Source organism: Maniola hyperantus, chromosome 18 (assembly GCF_902806685.2).
Source record: "Maniola hyperantus chromosome 18, iAphHyp1.2, whole genome shotgun sequence".
In the NCBI taxonomy this organism is placed as follows: domain Eukaryota; kingdom Metazoa; phylum Arthropoda; class Insecta; order Lepidoptera; family Nymphalidae; genus Maniola; species Maniola hyperantus.
In genome coordinates this window covers 3,689,328-3,715,896 of record NC_048553.1, presented here as the reverse complement: position 1 = coordinate 3,715,896, position 26,569 = coordinate 3,689,328, and the positions used below count along the sequence as shown (strand labels likewise).

General features: G+C 39.6%; 1 protein-coding gene across 2 annotated transcripts in view; it reads right to left on the bottom strand.

Moving 5' to 3' along the window:
- MTA1-like (metastasis associated 1-like) overlaps nucleotides 1-26,569 on the bottom strand; it is a 93,126-nt gene that overhangs the window by 24,140 nt on the left and 42,417 nt on the right. Inside the window, exons 3-4 of one of the 2 annotated variants that reach the window (XM_034978305.2) lie at nucleotides 9,706-9,813; nucleotides 1,508-1,543 (exon numbers count right to left, since the gene is read on the bottom strand). In XM_034978305.2, coding sequence (XP_034834196.2) covers nucleotides 1,508-1,543; nucleotides 9,706-9,813 — 144 coding nt within the window. The remainder of the gene's footprint in view (nucleotides 1-1,507; nucleotides 1,544-9,705; nucleotides 9,814-26,569) is intronic. The other variant, XM_069504419.1, reaches the window with a different exon arrangement.

Below are 26,569 nucleotides of genomic sequence, written 5' to 3'. Positions count from 1 at the left end.
TCTGAAATTTTAGAGAGTAGGATGGACATTTAGGCTCTTTAGGCACTGCATACTGCGTCCTATCCGAATCCGACAATTCTCGACCGTAGCATAGCCGTAGTACTATTTGTACGCGGGGTTACGCACTAGATCCGAATTTTAAGTCTAACTAATAGTCTCTGAGATTAACCGAGGACGGGCGGACGGACAGACGGACGGACATGGCGAGACTAAAAGGGTCCCTTGTTTACTACGGAACCCTAAAAAGGGGGAAAATACCCTGTGGGAGAATTAAATAAAAACTTGAAAATGATATCTATTATGCCTGGATTAAATACCCAAATCTTGCAAAGCAAACTAAACCGTGTCAAACTCGGAAATCTTACACTTACTGCCCTGTAAAAATTGTACGAAATGCCAAGTCGATCTTTGACTGAACTATTGAGGCAGTCTAACGGCGTGGCGTTTTGAGTTTAGATAATTAATTAGTAAGTACCTAAAATATAAGTAATTGACACGATACATTAGGGCATTGACTAAGAAAAACCTGTAGGAATAATGTCCGAATATTAGGGCTGTCACTTATCAAGTTTAACCAAACCTTACCCCTAAAGCCTACAGAGTCGCGAATTACGGTTATGCCACTCACGATGAGTTATTAAAAAATGTTAAAGAATAAAATTGAATAGTCACCATCTCTCTTTTTATTTTAGTTTCTACTTAATTCTATCACTTTTGGTGAAATACAAACATTACGACATTCAGTAATTTATTTGTAATCCAACTTTATAGCGCTTATTAAAACCTGTTCGGAAAGGAGACTCTATTGAGAAGAACCAGCAAGAAAATCAGCAGTTACTTGTTTCAAAACATGAACGCGACAGGTTGAAATGGGAGTCGGGGAAGGAACGGCGCACACCCGCACAGGCTTCGCGCTAACCCGGTGCGAGCGAGCGCGGGTGTGCCCGCCTCATACCCCGACCGCCATCTCGACCTGTCGTGGACTATACAATAGTCGCGTCTTTTTGGGTCCAGCCTTATTCATCAATGTAGATTGTAGGCACGTAAAGCATTTCAGGGTCCGTTAGATTCAGTAATTGCGAGAGTTCAATGTCGATTGTCCCGAGCTGGTAGCCCTAATGGCGATGCATACACTCATGGTACTTATGGTATTGTAATACCAAATGAGCAGTTTAAACAAAAGCATGAATGCCAGTGCAGGCCATTTAGGCTGCATACATATTTATGCTTTTGTGTTTTAAATTTTTTAAATTGTACAAAAAGCATCTCTGCGATGCAGACTTTTTGTTCCCGAAGCCGATGATGTGTTCGTTAATATTGTACGGATTGTACCTACTGTTTTACATATACATATATGCGACTTCGGCTTTTATTTTTTTAAAGATTATTGTGCAATGGCTATTGTGAGTTTTATGTGTATAATATATAATTTCAGAGCCCGTTAGAAATTTGGATAAAGTGCTTGATAAAAGCAGATATTATAGTAAGAAATGTTCTTGTACGTTACCTGTGTGTCGTAAATTAGACCAGCTAGCCGCTGCGTCTGCGAAAAAGAAATTAAAAAACTGTAGGTTAATATGTATGTATCCTACAATATAAAAAGTGGTAAGATATTTGGTCGGAACATAACAGATGTATTTAAAGCTATTTTAAGAATGATCATGTAAAAAAAGTGTACTTAATAAAAACTGAAACATCACAGTACCAGTTTCATACAGAGTTTCAAGCATACATCAGATATTCTTAGAATAGCAAAATGATGGATTCGAAATACCGAGCTGTTTCACCTAAAATTCGAAAATTGTAAATCAACCACAGACCATGGCAGGTCTATAGTTTCTCACAATCAGGTAAAGTATCTAGAAGAAGTACCATACCAACTTCAGGTTTTACCAAACGCATCAAAATCCATACTAACATTATAAATGGGAAAATGCTTCAAGCTTTTCACGGCCAACCGATTTTGGCGAAATTTGGTACACAGACAGCTTGCATACCAGGGAAGGACATAGGTTTCTTTACATCTCGTAAAATCCAAAAACTCCCACGGGATTTTCGAACCTAAATCCACATCGAAGAAGTCGCTGGCTTCACCTAAGTAAGGAAGAGGTGTGTAATGATTAGTTTCATTAAACCCTGATTGGTTTTTACGCGGCATCATACTAGAACGCACTTGGTTGAATGGCTTTGCCGGTTGGGTGGTAACTAGCCATGGTTGAATCCTGACACCAGACCAGACCAGTGACAATTTAGAAATTATTACACTTTTAAGACTACACCGCTTACCAGTCTTACCACTGCGAGGTCGTTAAAAAACAAAAATAAAATACAACGGTTGAGGCAATAATGTCCAATTTCAACTTTGTAAAATTAATGTCAATCAATCCCTTACTAGTGCAATGTTAAGAGCTTTTTGTAACTTTCCTTTTCAGTTTCTCTAAGCTGTCACTTTCCTATCGCTTTAATCCTAGGAGACTTACGCCATTCGTATTTTTATGGAAAAGTATCATAAAGTTGTGAGTAAACTGGTCGGTGGTAAAACTCGGCGCTAGATCAACGACAACCACTGAAGCGTTATCGTGAATAGTGACGATGTTTGATTTTGAGAGATTTATATCGCCATATACAAAGCTGTGTTGAAATACACGTTAGATCACGCTTGCTCTGTGCAAAACAGTTCTTCTTGGTCTTGCTTTTAAATAGATTGGTTTCTGACAAATAACTAAAGAACCTATTTTTTTTTCTAACGAAAAGCGGTCAATGTGTTTCTGCTCTAGCTTAGACTACAAAGACAGTTCCCTATTTTAGTCGTCCGTCGTGAGTGAATTTTTGCATTTCTTTTTTTAAAACTTCCTATTTATTCACTTTCTTTTAATGTAATCACATTCTCCTGTCATGTACGAAAAATGAAAATTTAGGGGTTAATTACTACGAGATTCAATCCCTATACCCTATGCCGATGGACTGTTGTCGTATGACAATTCACACAGTTTATACTTAGTTCGAGGGATAGGGCTATAAAAAAGTTATGTGGCAGGAAACAGGGGAATCGGGGACGCACCACATTTGAAGCGTCTAGCGAGAGTGCAAAGAAAAGTTAATTATTCTAATATTGGTGATATGTAAATCACCTAAGGATAAGGAGGGAGGAAGGACACACAACGCACCCCTTTAGACGCTTTGCGGTTCTGCTGAATATTTTCGACGGGCACTTCGGGTCATAACGCTGGCCATACATGATGAAGTTTACCGTTAAATTTGTAGAGCGGACCTGAAGCGGCGTGGCGGGCGTCCAGTCAACTGATAGCCATACACCGTCAAGTTTACTGGACGTCGCTTCATGTCTGCTGCAAACTTGACCTGTAAACTTGATCGTATATAGCTTAAGGTTGCTTATGGGAACTCTCCTTGAATTCAACTTAAACCTCAACAGGAAGGCGAGAAAATAAAATCTGAGAGTTCCAAACTTCACGCCTTCAGAAGTGGGAACTAGCAGCGGGAACGAAAAAGAATCTTTGGCAACAATCCGATTCCTGTACTAACCTTTTGGATTTAATTGAATTTGATTTGATAGAAAATATTTTCATTACCAACATGCTTATTGGTTACTTTCAGCAACTTTTTTGAAAATTCGATTATGCGCCTTTCTTAAGCATGATATAGAGATCCTTTAATTACAACAATCTCAAGTAGTTAAGTGTTTTGTTTTAATTAGTAACACCAGTAATTTTCATAATGCTTGGCGCAGAGAGATGCCTTGACGACAACGGCAAAACTTAACATTTTTGTTTTCTCTGAAACCAGAAACTATTATGCGCCTGTGAAGTTGATTTAAATTTTTCACGTATTGTTTTTTGCCTACTTAGTACAGAATAGTGATCTTGACTGACGACTAGATGTCTTTCTAACAATAGTTTCACTAACAGATTAGAATAGTACGGGGTTAGCAATGTATTTGATATGATAATATGACGTGTAATAAATCGATGTGCATGGTCAATTTCAATTCGAAACTAATATAACATGCCTTAGAATCTTTAGTATTATAGTTGAATTAGAATATAATATCTATATACATGTATAAAAGGAAAAGCTGACCGACTGACTGACTGATTTATCACCGCACAGCTCAAATCACTGGACGGATCGGGCTGTGTATGCAGATCTATAGCTATGATGACGTAGCCATTCGCTAAGAAAGGATTTTTGAAAATTTAACACCTAAAGGGGTAAAATAGGGATTTGAAATTTGTTAGTCCACTCGGAGGAATAAGCTAATACATAATACAATGAATAGCCCGGATTTGTTGCCAACTGCCAACTAGTCGATCCCCATCATAGCAAATGAGTTTACTCAATAAGGACGTATTGCGCTGACGCTGGTGGTGCAACTTCATCGAGTGAAGGTATATTGCAACGTTATTATTTCTTTGCAATGTGTAACATATTAGTACCATAATTATGTAAATAATGTAATAAAAATGTAAGCTAGAATGTATTTGGTGTTAGGTAGATAAATTCAAATAATGTAGACCTTATTGTTGGGTATGTTGGGTATCACTCTCAGGGATAAAATCCGGAACGAGAAAATTCGCAGAAGAACAAAAGCGACCGACATAGCTCTAAGGATCTGCAAGCTGAAGTGGCAATGGGCAGGTCATGTCTGTCGCAGAACCGACGGCCGATGGGGCAGACGTGTTCTGGCTCTTAGAAAGGCCTATGTCCAGCAGTGGACGCAAACAGACTGATGGATTGGATAGACCTTATTGTCAGAGTAACAAGGACTTCGTTTCAAATGTTCATATTAAGTAAATCATAACTTTTTTATGATTTTTGTAAAAGAGCGAAGATATTCCAATATGCTGCTGTTTCTGTTTACGCTGCGGTTATATTGATGACATTATCATTGGACAGGTAGGTAATGTGACCGGGTCGATCATCGGTGTGCGAGGTGAAACTGTAAATGTGTAATGAGAGGATCAGTGCGGTGATGTGGTCCTGCGAGGCGCCGCGCGGCGCGGGGCGCGGAGGACGGGCGCGCGGAAGGAATGCGTCGTTTTCGCATCGGGAGAAACGAATGCGTTTAAGCGTCGCGGTACACAATGGCGGCGTGACGAGATCCGGTTCGCGGGCGCGGGGCGGCCGGGACGGGGGCTCTAATCGATAGCCGGCGAGCGACGGCCGGGCGACTGCGGCGCATAGGTGACAGCTCGGGCCCAATTAAATTACCGCCGGTGGAGGAGAGCTGCACCGGCACGCACCGAGACACACGCCGACCCCGACCTCGCGGCCGAGGAGCCGCCGTCGAGGCCGCCGCAACACGACCTACGTCACAATTCGATTCCAAAAACAAATAAATATTATGGCCGCGGACGTCGCTCAACTCACCATAAAGATACAAACGACTTTCGATCTTTCAGGTTCTTTCTTTCATAAAAGCGGACGAAGAAGTTAGGTATAATTTTCGAAACGAAACTCGACTCGAAAACTTGTCCTTGGTAACTAGGTTAAAGAATAGAAGATAAGTACCTATTACAATGTGTTTCCTTATTATTAAAAAAATGTTCTTTTCTAATGTAAAACAAGCTTTATTAAAAGGACTTCCTAATTTTTAAAACCACCAAGATCCTAAACAAACCTAGAAGTTGACTTACTAAGCTAAGCTTACTAAGCAATCAGTCAAAACCGGAGTCGAAAGAAACAAAACAAAATTGGAAATAGCTCTCTTTCATGACGTAGCCGTGTAAGAGAAGTGACGTACAGATTCATCAAAGCCTACCCAAACTCTGAAAAAAAAATATACAACACGCTTTCCCAGAGTTTCCGCGCGCCCGTATATAAAAGCATGCACTAAGTAAAAGTGCGAAGTTGTGTATCGGAGGGATCAAATCAGTAAATATACCCTCCTAATGCGATTGTACTATTCGAATCCCGAAATGTATTTTTAAGAGGCCGCCGATTGTCTTGCTTGGTCCAGTGACTGAGGAGGTACGAAGAGCTTACCGAAATACTGGTCAATTAATAAAATTACCAACGAATTAAACAATCTGAATCTCTTAGTCGAGTAGGTAAACATGCTACCGAAACTGCTAATAAGATATAGGTAAGCATCCAAAAGTGTCTGGTGCCTGGAGTTGTACATGCATTACAAACATACTCGTATGTACAATAGTCTAGCAGAAAATGCAGATACGCGTCTATTATCCGATACGCTAAAACGCCTGCTAACCCCGCCCATACAATGCATTAAGGGCAGACCCACTTTAGCCGATGTGAGAGCCTCCAATGGTTATCTAACCAAATTGTAAATACTCGACAAATTAAAGCCAGCATAATTTTTCATGTAATCTTTTCAAATTGTTTTCATAGTTTCAGCCAGTTAGTGCAACAAGATTAATAAAATGAACATTTATAGAATAATATTTACAATTTGTATAAATGTGCCAGGGACTGGACAACATAGACAAAGGGTTAAACAGAAGGTACCTAGTACCCAAAGAACCTAAAGCTTTGCGCAAAATGACAATAAACGTATCATTCACGGGAGACTCGACAAAATAGAGTGCATCACAGAAAAGAACCGTTTTCTCGTTTTAAATGTCGATAAAAATAGTGGTCCTCCTAGGTCTGCAGATTTCCACATTTTACTCTGAGCGATGATAGCACACGATAATGAGAAAGCTTAGTTCGTTAAAATTTAAAGTTCAAGCAGGTTTACTTGGTCACGTGACCTGAGAAGTGAGAACTATATCCGGGCGACGCGCCCCTTGGCGACGTTTGTTTATTGGTTTGTCCTTCAATCATGTCGCAAGGGAGTGATTTTTCGCATTTGTATAGGTAATGGCCTGGAGAGTGACATAGGCTACTTTTTATCCCGGAAACGCAAACGAGGTCACGGACATCAGCTAGTCTAAATATATAAAAAGAAAAGGTGACTGACTGACTGACTGATCTATCAACGCACAGCTCAAACTACTGGACGGATCGGGCTGAAATTTGGCATGCAGATAGCTATTATGACGTAGGCATCCGGTAAGAAAGGATCTTTGAAAATTTAACCACTAAGGGGATGAAATAGAGGTTTGAAATTTGTGTAGTCCACGCAGATGAAGTCGCGAGCATAAGAGCATGAGCTAGTTTATAATATAAGTATGGATTAGAGTATATTGCGATGTGCCACGTAACGAAAGCGTGGAGACTGTTTAACATCAAACATTTATGCGGAACGGAGTGAATGTGTCCAGAGTTCCATAGGCGAGGATTGGTGTACTCGCGTCTAATTATAGGTTATTCCTCTCGCGCACCGCACAGCAGATCTACGTTATACTATTAACGACCCGCTATCGATATGTACCTAGGATTTATACATTAATAGATGGCGTCCGCGACTTCGTCCGCGTGGATTAATTCTTTAAATCCTGTGGGAACTCTTTGATTTTCCGAGAGAGATCAAAAGTAGCGTATGTCATTCCCCGGGATGCAAGCTATCTCTGTACAAAATTTTATCGAAATCGGTTAACGAATCGGTAACACGCAGTATAAACACAACCTAGATCTGCTCTTGCAAATGCAAGATCAAGTCACCAAAAAATCCATTACAAGATAATAATTATCAAATTGAATGAAGTAATTGTATAAAATCCAAAGTCTATCAAACCCGAATTAATTATACAGACACGTCGCGTAATTACATCGAAAGTAATATCGATTACATGACCTTGCGAGTGTTTGACAAGATCTATGGAAGCGCGGTGGAAGCAGCGGAACAGTGTTTTAAAGGTAGTAAGTAATTAAGTGGGCGACCATAATTAAATTGATGACATCATAGCCTCGATGCTGGCTGATGGGAATGGGAAATAAAAGCACAACTCAATCAACCGACTGCGACGCGTCGGACGTGACGTGGCCTATAAATTAATAGCTTAGTCCGCGTGGACTACACAAATTTCAAACTCCTAAATAACCACCTAAGGGGTTGAATTTTCAAAGATCTTTTCTTAGCGGACGTCTACGGCATAATAGCCTGCATGTCAAATTTCAGCCCGATCCGTCCAGTAGGTACCTAGTCTATTTTCTAAGCCCGCTCTACACTCGCGCGCAAATCGCGGCCCTGATTTTTTTTATAAAATTAACAATAGTTTAAAGACAAAAAATTAAAGCAGACAGCGAAGTTTGTATTTCTATAAGAGATCTCTACCAGTAGTTTTTCCCGCGATACGCGTGTGATCTCTTCCCAATATGTCCATCTATACTAGCATAGCTTCAGTACAAAGGCTAGTCGTGCAAGGGAAAATCGAAGGCACTCAGAGCACAAATTATCAAATAAAATCTACAATGGAATCAAAAACATTGCACGAGTGTGCAAGAAAGGCAACCTTGGGAGGAGTAGAGACGGAGACGGGGACGGAGAGTCAATTAGTGAGCCACAACCACACATTTAAAATTACGACCATGACCAGTCTGCCAAGACGGTAGCGCCAGAAGACTCGAATCTTTCCTCAGTTTAGTTCGCAGTCCCTTTAAACCGACCTCGGACGGGGAACGCCGCAATGCGCGAAACCATTCACAATATTGTTACGCGGTGTTCGCGGTGGCGGCGCGAGTGAAGAACGGGTTATATAAAATAATTCACTATTATTATGTATAAAAAAGTCTAATTAGTTACGATGCTACGTGGCCGTTAAAATAACAGGTGGCGAAATACAGATAACGAGTAAACAATAGGTACTCATACGAATACGTATGAATAATTCCGTGGATATAGGTAAGTAATTTTATATGACTCGGGTAGGTATAATTGCTCTGTTTATAACTAGTAAGTACACATATTATTATAGGATTTAAATGTCGGGAAATGTCAGGGTGACAAAAGTAGAGTAGTTTTAAGATTTTTAAGAAATCTCTTAGATGAGTATAGCGTACGTCATAGTGTGAGCTTACTGCAATGTGGCTAACTTTGTGGTACACAATCTATAACTAAAATTGATAGGTCAAAAGACATTGCTATCCCTTTCGCAATGATCCATGTGGATATGGATAGCACTACATTTACAGCCGAAATTAAATAATAATTAATGAATCCTATCTGTCGAAAGTTACTAACGTTATTAATTTTTCAAAAATTGTATAGGATTTTTTGACAATGAACAACTTCGCTATTCGCTAAGTAGGTAACAGTTTTAAAATGTATGTGCGGTCCAAGCGTCTTGGGCGCCGACTTTATCCATTAACTTTTATACGAGTAGCTCTAAACTTATAATACCTTTTTAGCGCTAGCAAAATGTAGAGTGTAAACGATTTTTTATTTTCATACTATCGGTTATATATATTTTTTAATTACCAACATAAAGAATGTTTAACAAATCCAATTTAGACAGCAAAAAACCACGAAGGTTTAAACAGTGTGTCATTCCGTCTACTTCTTAATACATAATAAAAGTGTTTCATAACAATTTACATTGTTTATAGAAACACTTATTACATTACATTTCGAATCTGTTAGCTGGCAAAGAGACTTACCCTCTAACAAATAAACCTGGAATAGCGGTGGAATAGTTATACTCTGTTTTGTCTTTTTCCTTCAAATGTCAAATTACTGATGACAGAGAAAGACAAAACAGAGTATGACTATTCCACCGCTATTCGAGGTTTATTTGTTAGAGGGTTACAGTTTAAGTTAGGTACAAATTTAAATATTATGCTTACCTATCGCAGGGTCTAGAACAGCTTGTGCCGCCTGTTCCTCGCCTATCGGCGTCTTAAGGCAAATTTTCTTGAGTTTCATCGCTACCGGTGAGTCTTCAGACTGCGCCACTGTAACACAAAATACATATTAATAATCTGAACAAGAAAATAGCATAGTGATACGATATTAGCGTAGATTCGTAGAAACCTGGGAGAACTCGCTAAGTCATTGTCAAATTACGACAATAATTTTATTAACCTCAGTTATTGTAATTAACTGCCAAGCAAGAAGGACGATATAAGGAGGGTGGCGGGAAGTGGCTGAATGAGTAAGGCAGAGGATCGAGTGTGGTGGCGCTCTTTAAGAAAGGCCTATGTTCAGTAGTTGACGTCCGCAGGCTGAAATTATGATAATGATACTCGTTTTTTTATTCAGATACAAGTTAGCCCATGACTGCAATTTCACCTGGTGGTGAGTGAGTGACGATGGAAGCGGACCAACCTGGAAGGTGTATGGCAGTTTTTAATAAACCCATGCCCCTTTGGTTTCTACACAGCATCGTACCGGAACGCTAAAGCGCTTGGCGGCACGGCTTTGCCATTAGGGTGGTAACTAGCCACGGCCGAAGCCTCCCTCCCAGCAGACCTGACCGGACTAGAAATTAGAAAATTCCAAATCCCTGCCAGGAATCGAACCCGGAAAACCTCCCTCTAATAAGACCACAGCGCTTACCACTTCGCCAGGGAGGTCGTCAAGTACAAAAATATAGTATTTCAAATTATATTTTTGTACGAGAAAATTGCTAAAAATCGGCGATACGCCACGTTCCCAAGTATTTCATTAGAATGCTATGGGTCAATATTTTAGCCCTTTTCACCACTGCGCCAGTGATATTCAAAAAGGTACCAATGTGAAACTGGTTTCTTAGGTCAAACGTCTCAAATTGGCCAACATTTCGTTGGTGCAATGTTATCAAACGTTCATTTATCATGTTACGTGAGTTTAGAACTTAATCGATCAATTAGAGAACAGTCTACGGAATAGCACTGTAGTGCTCGCGTAATTCTACATTATGTCGATTCTCCATCGCAGGTACTCATACCTATAGTTAGAAATTGCAAAACAATAAATTAAGATATAATTAGCATCAACCTGTATTGCCAAATAAAGCAGATAATAATATTATGAATGTTCGAATAAAGTTTCTCACACTAAGGGACCTCACACACTACGGGGGCACGACTACTACGGCGAGTGGCCGCAGCGACCAGGCAAAGCGTAATCACTATACCCAGTACCTGCCCATATTATAAATGTGACAGTGTGTTTGTTAGCTAAATGAAAAACAAGCACAGTGTGAATAATTTGTACGCAACTTACACCAGTCAGACTGAGTCCATTTTGCAGGACATTAAGGTTGCGATATACCAACGTAGAAATACTGGCTCCCGAGAAAGTTAAGTAGAATCATAGAGATAGGTAGGTACGAGTATCTGATACGTACCTAATTACTAGTTCAGGTATATTCAGTTTTGATATTTCGACTTGACATTTGGTCTACGACCTTGGGGCCTCGGTTCCGAGCGCTCCGCGTCGGACCACCATGAACTGTGAAAATTACGGTGGCAGGTATGAACACAAATGTGGAAAGTAGACCCGCAACTACACCGGACTCAAAACTTTTTTATTTTGAAAATCAAAAAGTTTGTGTGTATGTTTGTTACTCTTTCACGCAAAAGCTACTGGACGGATTTAGCTAAAATTTAGATAGATAACACTCTGTATTAATACATAGGCTACTTTTATACTGTAAAATCAAAGAGTACGTAGGGGGTTTTTGAAAAACCTATATCCACGCGTACGAAGTCGGGCGTCAGTTAGTTACAATAAAATTTAAATAAAATAAAAAATAGTTACACCATAATTTAAATTAATCTTCTTAATATATAAAAGGAAAAACTGACTTAATGACTGATTCATCAACGCACAGGTCAAACTACTGGTTTGATCGGGCTGAAATTTGGTATGCAGATATCTATTATGACGTAGAATATATAGTTATCCGCTAATTAAGATTTTTGAAAATTCAATCCCTAAAGGGGTAAAACGGGTTGGAAATTTGTGTAGTCCACGCGGACGAAGTCGCGGGAATAGGCTAGTGTATGTATGAAATATCTGAGATTATTTTGGCTAAAGATGAACCCTCGGAAGAGAACTCCGAGGGGAGCTTTGTAGCCGTAAGCTAACAAAATGACGTCACAGTTATGAAAATCACGACCATACTCAACTTAGAAATACATGTCAGTTTATATTACTTTGCCGCCAAGGTATTCCGGTCCGAGGTTCGATCCCGGGCCTCCAACTTTTCGGGATTAGGTGCTTTTATAGCAATTAAATATCACTTCTTGTAACTGTGAAAGAAAACATATTGAACAAATCTGCATGCCTGAGAGTTGGGCCTCAAAGGTTGAGCCCTCAAAAGTGTGTGAAGTCTGCCAAACCACACTATGGTGTCGGCGATGAGTTGAGATAAATGAACTAGCTTATTTACGTTCGCTCTCTATGGATTACAGGGAAGACAAAACTTTACATTATTTAGCATACTTAGATCTCTGGCAGTGGCATCGACGCTTTTCCGTACATTCCATAAACTCTTAGCCTGACGTATCCAACGAAAAGCTATAATATTTCTTCGAGTAGCACTCAACGTACGTCAGCGACCTTGGGGGTACGCCGCCGGTCACGAGCCCTCCGCCTCGAGGGGCGTGTAGAGCATTGGGAACTGTGGTACCTCAACATGAAACTGTTACCCTAACCACGACCATAGGGTCGTGGTTAAGGTAACAGTTATTTACAAATGTGTATCAACGTAAGTATGCCTTGCCTGAAAAATAAATGCTAGTGGTCTGGATACAGGACAACTGAGTCTATTCCTAGAAACTGGCTTTTTCATACCCGCGTAACGAAAGACTAAAAGGAAAATTGAACCTGCGCTGAAAAGTGGGTAAATTTCGCGACGTCAACAATAGACTACTGCAAGGGTTGCGTTACGTGATAAAGATAGCGATATTACCAATAAATATTACTTAGAAGAAAAGCAGGTTCAGCGCTATTATAATGAATGACAAAACACGCCTGGTGAACTTTATACCAGTCAAGGTTGGTCCATTTTGCGGGACATTGCTGCTCTATTAATATGACAACCAGCTCTATTGTTGAACGTGCATGAAAATGACTTTGAGGTGTGAAACGGGAATAGTTTCGACTTTGTAACATTGCTTTGAACAAACAAGTGGGGTTATAAATAGGGTTGCAATTCATGGTATATTTATTATATAGGAATTAGAACAAGTTTAAAAGAGGCTGGAGATCTATTTTAGTTTAAAAAGTGTATGTACTGACGGGCACCTGGTAGTAAATAATAAAACTTTTGTAGATACAAGATACATTCCAGCTCGGCCTTGCGCTAATACATTCGAGTGAAGTTGATCGCACACTACCGCAAGATCTACGCTGAAGATATAAGTACGCGTCTCGTTAACACAAGTTTAAAAAAATCTATTAAAAGTATGCTCCTGAAAAAAGCATATTACACAATCGAAGATTATGTAAATGGTAAAAGGGCGTGGATTTGACCTGCAGCTCGCTCCAGCAATGCGCGGGACTGCAATTACTTTTGTACATGGCATAATATTGTATATCAAATCTTTGAAAAGAGCAACCGTTTCTTGCTGGTTCTTCTCGGTAGGAAAGGCATTCCGAACCAGTGGTAGATGCATTTGACGAATCAAAAGTACTTGTAAACGTTTAATTGAATAAAAAATATTTTCATTTATTTGTTATTTAAAAAAGTAACTGCTCCATATTATGACATATTGCTTATCAAGAAATGACTCCCATGAAGCGCATTTTTCAGTAGGTACTGAAAATGCGAAAAACAGATTCGGTCGAACCGATTACATCGCAGAAATGTCGATGACGTAAGCAAAGGTCGACGCTGCAATTTGAGTGTTGAAAAATGAGTTACGTACGCCTCTTGCGTCTCATCTCTAAGTAGGTATACGATCGCCTAAAGTACGGTTGATGTACAATAGCCGGCAAGAAATATTGACCTTTACAATAAGATTTCGGCTTTGTAGAGCGTTGTCTCTGTCACTCATACCTATGTGGCGTTTTTCCGTTCCAAACGACAGAGACAACGCTCTACGAAACCGCTATCTCTTTCTAAAGGTCGATGTACAATATTTCCTGCCCAGTACTGTACGTCACTTGTACATATTTCTTTGACGCAGCCGACTCGTGACGTGGTGACGCAATTCACAATTTCAGTGAGTAAAAATATGCTGCGTGCGGTGCTTGCAGCAGTATGCGACTACTCTATTGAGTGGGTCGCTTTCACGTTCGGAGGGCGGGCGTACGCCAATGACATTTTACAACGAGTGTATATCTGCATAATGGTCTATGGCTCTAGCTTCTAAGCAAAGCTTTTACTTTCTTTGTTTGCTTCAATTCTATACATCGGTTGCGTAATAGAGATGTTGCCTATGTCAAACACTAATTATTTCTCAGTGATTATTAGATAGAGGGTCTTCCAAAATACGTAAAATCCACGTCCTTTGTTAGTTTTAAGTGTAATAACCATTATAAATTATCGATTAAACTAAAACATCACGTCACATTCCAGTATTTCATAGAAGCTCGCATACTGTTTTACAAAGTTACTGATTTGACTAGTTGGACACATCCCTATTGTATACTATATATCTTCCTAAATTAGTATAGATTTAGATTAGTAAATAAGAATCTTCATAATCAATCCATCGTCGGCTTACTACAGAGCACGGGTCTCCTCTCAGAGTGAGAAGGGGATTTTCAGCTAGAAAGGTATAAAAATATAGAATTAATCATGAAGTGCTCGGTCGGCGGCGCTCGTGGGCGGGCGAATGTGAATGACATTTGACTCGTCTGCGAAACGATCTAAGCTTTTATTGATTTTGTTTATTGTTACCTTACGCGAGTACCGTTCACGAGTTGCTATCCTTGGAGTTTCTATACGTGATCAAATCAGAACACATGAGATCTTTAAGAGAACTAGAGTAACCGACATAGCTCATAACAGGTTGCGAAGCTGATGTGGCAATGGGCAGGGCACATAGTTCGAAGAACCGATAGACGTTGAGATCACTAAGTGCTAAGATCGCGCGGAAAGCGCAGCGTTGGAAGGTGGACACACGACATCAAACGAGTCACAATTAGCCGCTGAATTCAGGCGGCTCAAGACCGTGGTGCGTGGAAGTCCCTATAAGAGGACCTATGTCCAGCAGCGGACGTCTATTAGTTGATAATGATGATGATGATGTTTACGCGATTATTCTATTACATTCTTTGGCCCGAGATTTAGTCCACGTTCCAAAACTTTTCGTAGAGAATAGGAAAAATTACGTAGGAACCCCATATATATTTTTCTGGGATATAAACACATGATGGGTTACGTATTCCATATTAACTACCTGTTACGGTTAGCGATTAGTCCCTTTGCCTCACCGTTAACTTTTTCGCGTACTCTACCTACCTATATCATGGAGAGCGCAACACCGCTGGCGGGCGTCTAAGCCGCAGTATTTATTTATGCGACACGATATGCAAATAAAATGCGGAATCGCCGGTAGTCGCGCTAAACCGCGTTTACGAGCGAATGTAAACGAATGACTTTTCACAGCTTCTCTAACTGCGTAAGTAGGTAAGTGTAGACTATAAATCAATATTATCATATTTTAATCACAATTATTACGCTAAACCATACCATATACATTATTGCATTTAACAGATCAAATAAGACCTCAAAGCTGTCTCCAATAAAAATGAAAGAATTTTGTGCCAAAGTGAAAGTGTTATTAAAACCTACTTATTTTCGGACCTTATATGTGTTTTCTCAGTGTATTTTTAATTTCAGTTCAGTTCAGGGTCAGTGGGAATGGAACGAGGCCAAAAGGGACATCGAAGATCCCGCAAGAGGAAAGTCCGCGTACACCGGTGGAACCTTTTGGTCTATATTTTTAGCTACTCTTATTCGTTTGAAAATGGTTTGCAAAGTGAAACATTGCAGTTTTTCTGTTTATTTTATTGTTATACTTCAACTTCGTCTGGTGGGAGGCTTGGGCCGTGGCTAGTTACCTCCCTAGCGGCAAAGACGGGCCGCCAAACGATTTAGCATTCCGATACGATGCCGTGTAGAAACCAAAAGGGTTTGTGTTCCATAAAAACTGCCATACCCCTTCCAGGTTAGCCCGCTACCATCTTAGACTGCATCATCACTTACCACCAGGTGAGATTGCAGTCAGGGACTAAACTTGTACCTGAATAAAAGAAAATAAAAAGACTTTTTCGTGTTCTAAAACATCAGGGAAGGCTTTTCCATCTTGTTACACACCAATAAAGACTATGTACGAGTATTAAACTCTACCTCTTTAAATATCTACAATATTTTTAGTAAAGAACATAATATATGAACTTTTATAACATGTATTATATTTGACTTTATTACTATAACTCTCTCATTTTAAGCCGGTCAGCAGTCATTTTGTTTTCATTATCTCATGACTATCCGTCCGTTAGACGATAGATTTTGTCAGTTTTACCAGTCACTGCTGTGGTTAAGATTACCTACCTTCCCGTCTAATTGCTGACTGGATATTTTTTTTCTGTACCATCAATCATTCATCATTCATGGTAGGTAGAATTGACTGATGCAGAACCTACCATCATTCTAATAGACGTCTTGTAACGTCTAACCATCTGATTATAAAGAAACTATTGCATAGCTTTTTTCGCAGTAAAGTAAGAGGTACGTAGCAGTGTACACGTACTTAAGATATGAATAATGTATAAAGATTTTTTATTCAAATAAACTTTTACAAGTGTTTTGAATCATCAAACGAATAAGACACTGGTTCAGAATGTCTTTCCTAACGAGAAGAGCCAGCAAGAAAATCGGCGGCTGCTCTTTGTAAAAAAGCGGTATGAATAAGGAAAACATGGAGTAGCTTTTTCGCAGTAGGGTAAAAGTGTGTATATTTTAGTTTTCCTTAGCTGACTTAAAAAATAGACAAATCGCAGAAACCTTTCTGAAGAAACGTGTTAGCGACGCATTGCGCGGCGCTTTAGACCTTCTGGAGTCAGGTTTTTCACTCGTATCATGATTTTATTGTCAGTTCGCGGAAATAACGTAATTTGGGGCGTATAGTGCGCCACTTACGGGTTTCAGCGAGAAGGTATCGTCCGCGACAGGCTGAGATGGCAATCGGGGTATGAGGGGGGGGGGGGGGGGGGGGTGTACCCGCACGTCCCCCGCACCGGGTTAGCACGGGGGCTTTGCGGGTGTGCGGGGCGTTCCCTCACCGATTACCATATCTTCTACCCTAAGGTTGCCTGGAAGAGTTCGCTATTTTAGCGATAAGGCCGCCTATTATACTTGCAAACATCTTTGTTATACTTCTTTTGTTTTGGTTTTGGTGTAAAATAAAGAATATTTTACTTTACTTTACTTTACTCGACCTGTCGCGTGCTATACTTTACTTACGATTTAACTCAGTCAAGGAAAAATAGAGTATGGCAGTGTACGCATACGTGAAGATGGCGGTGTGATGTCGCTAGTGTGTCGAGGTGCACGGTGGTTGGGTCGCGATACAGGGCAGGTGCAAGCTGCACGCTGCGCCGGGAGGCTGCTACCCGCGCCTTTGCCCCCCTCCGCCCACCGCACGTCACTCCCCCCCACCCCCGCGTACGCCATCTTAACAAATCGATAGGATATGACTGTTCTCAACTTCGCGGGAACGACATTTGGGCGCGGACCGAATGACCCCCATGATTGCGTAACCCTCAGAGTAAACAAATCAAGGTTTTTTTCTTAAGCTTGTTAGAGATAGATACCTGGTAGAAATTGTTCCATTATTTGTTTACGACAAAGTTGAATCATGAGACTCCTGAAAGCTTTTTGTAGATATATTGGCACATACAATTTGAAAAAGCAGTAAATGCAGATAATACTTAGCACTGGAATCCATCGTCAAGATAGGGACTTCTTTACAGGACGATTCAAATGACATGTGTCAACCTTTATGCAATGCATTAAAGTTGTGTATGATACATATCGTCTGAATCGTCCTCCTATTTTTACCCTCATATTTTTAGGAAGTACCCTGTAGGTTTCTTGACAGACCGATAGACAGACAGACAGACAGACAGACAACAAAGTGATCCTATGAGGGTTCCGTTTTCCTTTTGAGGTACGGAATCCTAAAAATCAAAGCTTTATATTGCCCCCAATTGGTCCACGTTACAAACGCCCGGCCCGTTCCAGAACGTGCGTGCGTACACGCTCATTCAAACGTAAAAAGTGTGGGCGATTATACACCGATGCAGTAGGTATATGGATAGCGGCCATCAAGAGCCTCGTATCTAGTGACCTTCGCCAAAAAAGCACTCGACCGGTCACCGTACGATATTTGAAAGACAAAAACAATAATAGTTATTGTATTGTGTGAATCTGTAGAACATTCGAAACCCCGTGAAGTTGATAGAGCAGATATTATTGGCCTATGTGAAGTGATTAAATCATCATCATCATGATCAATCCATCGCCGGCTCACTACAGAGCACAGGTCTCCTCTAAGAGTGAGAAGGGTTTCGGCCATAGCCTACAACGCTGGCCAAGTGCAGATTGGCAGACTTCAGACACCTTTGAGAACATTATGGAGAACTCTCAGGCATGCAGGTTTCCTCACGATGTTTTCCTTCACTTTTCACCTTAAAGCAAGTGATATTTTAATTACTTAAAAACTAAAAGTTCGAGGCCCGGCAACCCCTGACCTCCGATTGGAAGGCGGACGTCCTAACCACTAGGCTACCACAACTTTTGATTTTTGCTAAGCAAGTGATTGTGTTTCCAATTTTATTTGTTTGGTGCACTCTTACACTGGAATTCAGTCAAGATAGAGGCTTCCTTAGGGGACCATTCAGGCGACGTGATGTCATATACAAACTTAGTGCATTGCATTAAGGTTGAATATGACACATGCCGTCTGAATGGTCCCCTAAAGAAGCCCTTATCTTGACTATAAATAATTCAAGATGTAGATCCAGTTGAATGGCAGGTAATTAAAGTTAGCGTTAAACTTTGATCATCACTAAACACAATAAGATTAGTTTATTTTATTTTATTTATATATTTAGTACTAGCTGATGCCCGCGACTTCTTCCGCGTAGATTTACCCTTTGATTTTTCGGGATAAAAAGTAGCCTATGTTACTCACCGTACTTTCAACTATCTCTATGCCAAAAATCAAGTCGATTAGTTGCTTAGTTAGGGCGTGAAGGAAGGACAAATAAAAAACCGGCCAAGTGCGAGTCAGGCTCGCGCAATGAGGGTTCCGTACTACAGTCGTATTTTTTCGACATTTTGCACAATAATTCAAAAACTATGATGCATAAAAACAAATAAAAATCTGTTTTAGAATGTACAGGTGAAGACTTTTCATATGATACCCCACTTGATATAGTCACTCACTTCGAAAGTTGAAAATACTAATTATTAGTTCATGACCACAATTTAATTTTTTTTGTGTGATTTAAACCTAAATTCACGGTTTTCAGATTTTTCCCCAAATGTCAGCTATAAGATCTACCTACCTATTCTAGGTCAACGGGAAGTACCCTGTAGGTTTCTTGACAGACAGACGGACAGACAGACATACAACAAAGTGATCCTATAAGGGTTCCGTTTTTCCTTTTGAGGTACGGAACCCTAACAAACACACATTATAGATTTAGCGTAACGTCCTACCTAGAAGTCTTTGTGTTTAGACGCCTTTAGGTGAAAACGACACTTAGGCATGCTTCAAAATAATGGTGGCCCGTTACCAGTCTATAGGAATTGTTGCTTGAAATAGACTTTTATTTATTTATTCATAACGGCGAGCAGAATCTTAATACATAATATTAGATCTCAAATTTCGTATGACCTTCAGTAACATAGTACTCTCGATTGGTTAGCGTCCGAACTTCGGTATTCGTAAGACAATTAAATCTTTGTTTAAAATAACGTGACTATGTTGTAGGTAGGTAGGTAAGGTTATAAAATGAAGGCGATCCGTTTTTGCATCTTGGAACCACGAATGCGGTCCGAGACAGTTCGTAGTTATTATGAACTTAATGGATAAGTGCAGAGACCAATCCTTGATCTAAGTTCATAGTTTACTTAAAAAAACTCAAAACTAAAATTATTTATACAGAATAGGTAAAACTTTACGCTTACTGATGGTCAAAATTGTCAATTTGTAAGATGATGCAGTGGTGATAATTAATACGTACTTAAAACTAAAGCTACGAGCTCACTGTTTTAGCAGATGGCGAGGGTAGAACCATAGTGATTCAAGTGCCATTTTTCTCAAAATGAAGATTTTGACACGAAGCTAAGGCGCAAAAAAAAAAGCATTATTTTTCCATACCACCCTGATCCAAGTGCTATTTAATACCTACCATCTTTGGTAGGTACTTGTTATTAATTCCATTATTATTCTATAGTGATAAGTTGTTGTCACTGTAGAATAATAATGGAATTAATAACATGGACAAACGCGTTTATACTTTATACCTTGTTTTCTCAAAAAAATAAAAATGTCGCTTGGATCACAATAGCTCTACCATCGCCATATAATTTAAACAGATTATGTTGAGAGTTCCTCTTTTCGTTTCGACAAGGTGGAGAAAAAGATGGATGTTGTCACGACTTTCACGCAAAAAACGGGGACGTAAGAAGGAACAGTAGAAGTATAAAAGGATACCTTAACTCATGGCACGGGAACCAGTTATCTGGCTAAATGGCAGAGGAATACAAGAAAGATTTTTTTTCCCAATACCAGTAAATCATTTGAAGATATAAACTAGCTTGCTCAGGTTTCTATTAAGGTTTTTTAAAGACGAGACCTTTCTTAGGATTATTTCTCGGTAGTTTATGCCGTGGTAGAAATAGAGTTCAATATGTAGTGTAAAACTTTTGAATTTCGCTACAATTCGCTGCCAATCTGCCCCCCAATTGTGTAAGAATAACCATTTCATGGCTATCGCAATCGTCAAGAAATTCTGCCCTTTGATTGGCTGTGAAAAAATGTAAACAGCGAATCAACCAATCAAAGGGCAGAATTTCTTGATGATTGCGATAGCGATGAAATGGTTATTCTTACACAATCGGGGGGCAGATCCGACCCTAAGGGGATTAAATAAAGGATTATGTGAAATCTCAGCATAATCATCGAGCATACGGCTATTAAGGGAATAAACTAATAACGTACTATTCATCTTCATAAAAATATTAAGTACTAGACAATGGGTTTGTGTTTTTAAAATCTCGAGGGAATCCTTTTATTATCCGGGACAAGAAGAAGCCTATGTCCGTTCCTGGGATGCAAGCTATCTCTGTACCAAATTTCGTCTAATTCGGTTAAACGGATAGGCCGTGAAATACTAGACAGACACACAAAAACACTTTCATGGCAATCATGGCAACACTGGGCTCCGGCCTCTTTTTAAGGGTTCCGTACTGCAAAAGGAAAAAAGGAACCCTTATAGGATCACTTCGTTGTGTGTCTGTCTGTCTATCGTGTCTGTCCAGAAAACTTATAGGGTACTTCCCGTTGACCTAGAAATTTGGCAGGTAGGTAGGTCTTATAGCACACCTAAAGGGGAAAAATTCGAAAAACGTGAATTTGTGGTTACATCACAAAAAAAAATTAAATGTGTTCATGAACCAATAATTAGTTTTTGATTTATCGTGCAAAATGTTGAAAATACGACTGTAGTACGGAACCCTCTGTGCGCGAGTCTGGCTCGCACTTGGCCGGTTTTCTTTGGCTAGCAACGCACATTATTGTATCGATAAGTTTTGTGCTATATCAGTACTTAAGTAATAAGTAAATGACTTCATGATCTAAATCTAAATCATATAATTTTATTTGTACAGTAGGTAGGTATTACACGTATGTAGTGTCATAGTTCCCAGTGATAACTGCACAGGTAGAAACGGATATTCGCTTCAGTGGTCCGCTTCCGCTGGATAATTGCAAGAAACACCTATGAATAGCTTTCTCCGATATTGTCATCGTTCCAACAATGAGCTATAATCATACTTTCCATTTATTTAGTGTCACTACAACCAACTTACCATAACGACGGAATGGAGCGCCGCATCCTGAGATCGATTGGTAAATAATTACACATATGACATAATTAAATATTAGGTACGATCTAGCCTACGGACTATTTAGTGCTTTAAATATTTGAGAAAAACTGAGAAAGAGCGAAAAAGTAGAGTCGACACGAGGATGGGGTAAAACAGGTACAGTAGCCGGTAAGAAATATTGTATTATCAAACCAGGGTTTTGTAGAGCGTTGTCTCTGTCGTTGAGACTGACAGTACATCACATAGGTATGAGTGAGACAACGCTCAACAAAGCCGAAATCTCATTCTAAAGATCGATGTACAATATTTCTTCCCGACTACTGTAGTTTCTGGTGGACGGAAGTTAAGATTCTAAACTTACTGAGCCAGCGAAGTGATATGATAACGCACGTTTGAGGAATAGATTATTGATTATAGAGAGTTGTATGAAGTAGTTAGCTGGATGAGGTACGCTGAGGAAAAGCTTTTTATAAAAGGTCATTTTTAGAAGTAAACCACCATCTCCACCACCGTTTTGACGATGAATTATTTCCAGAAGAAAGAGAAGACTTATAAGTAAAATTGAATTAAAATAAACGTACCCAGCCGACCGTATGACGTCGGACTGACGGACAGGCGTTAGGTCACTACCTGTAGACTGGGTCTCGCGTGTAGTATAGTATTTTTTTAAGTCGCGTATACGCTACAACGATATAATGTATAAGATCACAGCATTTGCACCTAGTTCCCATCCATTTTTGGATGGTCTGTCAGACATTGCAACGGCCGAGTTTTTTTGCCGGCTTTTCTCAGTAAAATCTTCCTTTCGAACCAGGCGCGGTGGTAACGTTACAGACACTGGTTGCTCTACATAAAATAAATAAAATTTTGAGTTTGAATGTTTCTTAGTTTGTCAGTTTTATCTCAAAAAGTACTAAACGGATTATATCCAAGTTTTTAGAAGAGTGTTACTTGGAAAACATTCTTATTACCATTTTACTCCTGAATGCTACCCTGCGAAGCCTAATAAAAGTAGGTAGGTAGGTATGTATATAATGTATGTGGTGCGGATATTGAAACAATAAGACGGTCCATGTACATACAAGTGTAGTGCGGATCGGTTGGATGCGCGAAGTTCGTCGACCCGGCATCTAACCGTGCCCCTCCCCCCGCTCCTCGCGGTCTCACTTTCGATGCGCCCGCGGCTTCTCGGGCCCCACGTGCCGGCAGCGGCGGCTGACGTCATGACGTCACCACAGGACGCAACGGTGCTCGGCGCGGGCAACCGGCGCGCGGCGCTCGCTAGAGCGTGGAGCTGTTTGAGCTCCTCATTAGGACTGCCATGGGTACCGTACTAACGCTTGGCCTTCTCCTTACTGGCATACTTTGGTAGAAGGCTAGCAAACATAAAATGAGTAAAACATAACAACTCCACTGGACCGACTGAACACAACATTTCATGAAATGCCCCAGACTCTGGGGTTGGCAGTTGGCTGTCTTGGTGTCAGTTAGGGCCAAAACGATCAGTCTCAGTTGACTTTATTCCCATAACATTTAATTGGGTGTGTTCCAATTGCAGGACTCTTCATTCTTTAGGTGTGTAAGGGTACTTCTACGTAGGTAAGTGAACAATAGAAATCGTAGATAAATCGGTCACAAGTGACTGCCGATCGATTTGTTAGGCAGTCGTAGTGATACATAATCTTATAGTTATTTTACAAGGTAAGAGCACAAGTTTCATAAAATTGGTATTAGTAAGAAGAACCGATACTCGGCTAGACCTAAGAAAGTGCGAAATACCGCGCTCTAGTGTCAATATGATGCAGACAAATGTCCAGACATCGCTCGTAAAACGATTTCGTAATTCTTCATTCATATCCAAAGATATTTAAACGTACTTTTAGATTCAGATAGGACAAAATCCAGTTATAAGGAACCATTCTGGCTACTATACTATCGCTCTAAGTGGCAAAATTGTAACTAGTAAAAACGAAGTCCAAAATACCAGCTGTAGTGTTAAAAATCGCGGAAGTAAATTACTGTTTAATCAAAGTTACTTGTCAATTCGCTGTTTTTACTCATACTAACGCCAGCTTTACATGCAAGGGTTACCCATACATTCAGGCAGAGTGAACTAGAGTGAGGGATCTCTCGGTTTGATCCTAATGCGACGATATGTCAAATATTAGGGTATGGGTGACGTTAAATCAAAGAAAAAAAATAGTCGTTTCATAGCTTACCTAGCGTCAAATTTTGGTAATATTTGACGCCTTCCAGTCACGTCGAAGTCTCGACGTTTTGTTACAAGTTCATTAACACTGTAATCATAGCCAAGACAAGGGCTTCTTTAGAGGACGATTCGGACAACATTTATTGTGTCATACACAAGTCACAACCTTAATGCATTGCATTAAGGTTGTGTAGGACACGTCTCTAAAGAAGCCCCATCGTTACAAACTAAACCCTCATACCCATGAACATTAGCACACAGGTATAACATTCGCAGCACCAGAGGAACCGCCAATGCGTTGCCGGCTTTCGAAATTTGACTATTGATGCATTAACGGACCCAATGGCTACAGGTGTTTTAAGCTGTTCTACTTATTCAGTTAATATCTTTGACTACCCTACATCGTCGACTATAACAATATGTTCAGTGTTCAAAGAACTTTTTAATATTTCGTGAACTGTTACAGTCGAGCAGTCACTGGTGAATAATATTTGAATAATTTAGGTAAGTAGCTGTACCTAATATTAATTTTGTGAGTGTCTATTGAAGATTTTTTAAATTTTATACAGTCTTTTCCGAGCGGTACTATTTGCTACCTGTGTAAATGCTAAAACGGAACACAAAACAATTAAAATCATACATTCTGCGTACAGCTAAAAGCCTTTAGTTTTCGCAAATAGTTGGAAGTTCTTCATTAGTTTCTTCGATTGACCTTTAGAAAGACATTTCGGCTTTGTAGAGCGTTGTCTCTGTCACTCATACCTATATGACGTTTTGTCGGTCTCAACGACAGAGACAATGCTCTTCAAATACACTATCTCCTTCTAAAGGTCGATGTACATTACTTTCTGTCGCGTACTGTATATAGGTATTGATATAAACAAACTACATGCAACTTTTAACTTTGATCTTGCCGTAAAAATAAAAAAAGTTAGTTCAGAAAAGGTTATTTTTAACAGGATAAACAATGGGAATTTTTCATTGCAACTAAAGTTAGGTATTTATTAATATTATAGTTGTAACTATAAGAAGTAATTAACGCGAAATTAAATAACACGAGAAATGATAAGCGGGCCGGATACAAATGTGAGTGTGTGTGTGTGAACAACCTAGGTAGAGAATTTTTCATTTCAAGTTTGTGTTTTATATTGAGATAATCTACAATATCTATTGTAGAAATTCGCTTCGATTTGCTATCAATGTAAATTAAGCCTAAGGATGTTCTCATTCACCGACATTGATCAACGAATGGCAAACACATAGCTAGTTCAGGCAAGAGTCGATGGATGATACACACACACACACAACGAGACACTGAACACGTATGTCCCAGACGTCCACCATGACGGCAAATAAAAGTAAGTAAGAAATAAAAGTAAGTTATTGTATGCTATATATCTATACATATATAAAAGAAAAAGTGACTGACTGATATATCAACATACAGCTTAAACTACTGGACGGATAGGGCTGAAATTTGGCATGCAGATAGCTATTATGACGTAGATATCCGCTAAGAAAGGATTTTTCGAAATTCAATTCCTAAAGGGATAAAACAGGGGTTTGAAATTTGTGTAGTCCACGCGGACTATTCGTGGGCATAAGCTAGTTTATGTATATATCGTTAAAGAAAAATCAAACTGATTGAAAAGTTTACTTGCTAATTTTATTATATACTTATAAGTTATAACATATTAATATAAGTACGTTCCACAATTAACTGAAGTAAAATTAAAGGCGGGTTTGTTAAATTACATTTAAGACTTTGTTATGTTGCAGGGAAATGCAAACCGGGATTTGGCCATATCTCTTAGGGATATGGCGAAACCTCGGGAGATGTTAAAACGACAACTCAATTAGACCAAAACTAATGAGTTTTACGACTGTATTAATTAATTAATTAATTACTGTCGAGCAAAGAAGAATTTATAAACTGTAACTATTTAGAAAATATAGGCCATTCTATATTATAATTTATAGCACCCGTAACTCTACATTTATATGCTTGTATGGCTAAAGGAAACATGTTGTTTATTATTTTGTGAAATAGTTAAGTATGTCTTGGTATGATTGTGTAAACAGTACCTTAACAATGCTGGATGTTGCAGAAATCGAGTAAACCCGTACAAGCGAGACTTGCACAATAATCGGTTACGCAATGTGTACAGAAAGTTGGTATAAAGTGATCCTTTATCGGCCATGTGATTAAAATGTTTCGGTTAATAGGTATTGCTGATGGTACATTCCGAGCTTTATTGTATAATACTTAATGTTCGTCTGACCGAATTTCACTGGGTGGACAGACAACATCAAACAAGTCGCAAGGAGCAGCTAGATTCAGGCGTTGCAAGACCGTGGTGTGTGGAAGTCCCTCCAGCAGTGGACGTCTATCGGTTGATAATGATGATGACCGAATTTTGGCCAAGGCAGCCAATCGCAA